The 1,575-nt window shown below is 54.9% G+C and overlaps 1 protein-coding gene across 1 annotated transcript in view; it reads right to left on the reverse strand.

Annotated features, from left to right (window-relative positions):
* Positions 1-1,575, reverse strand: part of ZC3H3 (zinc finger CCCH-type containing 3) — a gene marked incomplete at its 5' end in the record, with an annotated part of 128,187 nt that overhangs the window by 123,600 nt on the left and 3,012 nt on the right. The window contains one exon of the mRNA XM_017837377.1: positions 966-1,574. Coding sequence (XP_017692866.1) covers positions 966-1,574 — 609 coding nt within the window. The remainder of the gene's footprint in view (positions 1-965; position 1,575) is intronic.

A 1,575-nucleotide genomic window follows, 5' to 3' on the forward strand; every position in this document is an offset into this window, starting at 1 on the left:
CTTCCCAGCAAAACAAGGGAAAGGCAAGGATGGAAACCTCTGGGAAAACACTGAGCAGAGGAGCTGGAAAACAGGAGCAGGAATCCAGGCACCAGATTCCCAATCCATTCCATGGATCACTGCATCACCTGGAGCAGTTTTCCAGGTGGAGAGAACACAGGCAGGAAAATACCGTGGATGGTGCTTCCTCCTGGAATGCTGAGCTCATCTCCCATTCCTGCTCCATCCCAGGGCTTTACAGGGACAGACAACGATCCAAGACACTTCTCCTGTTTTTCCCAAGCCCCAAACACAACTTTATGGGAATTGGAAAATAAATCCAACAAAATGCAGCTTCCTGAGCTGAGAGAGGAGGTGTCGGAGACCTCAGGGAATCACAGGATCCAACTGTGGATTCCCAACAGCAGAAGGATGTGGAGCTGCTGGAGGAGGCCATGGAGATGCTCCAAGGGCTGGAGACAGGTTGGGAGAGCTGGGAATATCCAGGCTGGAGAAGGGAAGGATCCAGGGAAACCTTGGAGCTCCTTCCAGGGCCTAAAGGGGCTCCAGGAGAGCTGAAGAGGGATTGGGGACAAGGGATGGAGGGACAGGACACAGGGAATGGCTTCCCAGGGTTAGATGGGATATTGGGAAGGAATTCTTCCCTGGGAAGGTGGGGAGGGGCTGGGTTGGAATTCCCAGAGAAGTTGTGGCTGCCCCATCCCTGGAAGTGTCCGAGGTCGGATTGGAGCAACCTGGGCTAGTGGGAGGTGTCGGGGGTGGAATTCCATGATCTTTAAGCTCCCTTCCCACCCAAACCATTCCACAATTCTATAAATATATAAATCCTAATAAATCTAATAAATTCTAAATATATAAATCCTAAAATCTGTCGGAATTGCACAGCCGCAACTCCCACGAAACCCGCGGACGCGAAATCCAACCGGCGTTTTCCGACGGCGCCCGGAAAAACCCCCCGGACTCACCCCACGTTCCCTTTCCTCTTGATGATCTTGGTCCGACTCTTCACTTTATAGCTGGATAACAGGGCCTCTCCAAAGGATTTCCCTGCTCCGAGACCCACGGAAGCGGCGCTCGGAGCCACGGGAGCACTTCCGGGACACGGAATGTCGGGAGGCTTCCTGTGATCCTCGCTCCTCCAGCGGAATGCCGACTTGGAAGTGGAAGGCAGGGCCGGCAGGCTGGAGGCTTTCCACTTGTATTTGTTGGGAGAGACCCCCCCCAGCTTGGATTGCAATCCCGATTTTTTCGCCTTGGCTCCCAAATCCGCCCTGGGGGATGTTTTGGCTCCTCTTTCCGTCCCCCCGAGGCCTTTCCTGGAATTCTCGGCTCGGGGGCTCCCCCACCTCCTCACCAGCCGGCAGCTTTTCCCGGGATTTGCCACCCAGGTGTAGTTGTTCTTGCGGAATTTCGGGGCTTTGCTGGAGACGGGAGACTTGGGAATGACGGGAAATCTGCTCTTCCCTGGAATCACCCCGAGTTGAGCGGGCGGAGAGGGCACCTTGGCATTCCCAAAGAGTTTGGGGAGCAGGGAAGCGTCCTTGGCATTCCCAAAGAGTTTGGGGAGCAGGGAAG

This window comes from Lepidothrix coronata, unplaced genomic scaffold (genome assembly GCF_001604755.1).
Source record: "Lepidothrix coronata isolate B3197 unplaced genomic scaffold, Lepidothrix_coronata-1.0 Scaffold302, whole genome shotgun sequence".
NCBI classification, from domain to species: domain Eukaryota; kingdom Metazoa; phylum Chordata; class Aves; order Passeriformes; family Pipridae; genus Lepidothrix; species Lepidothrix coronata.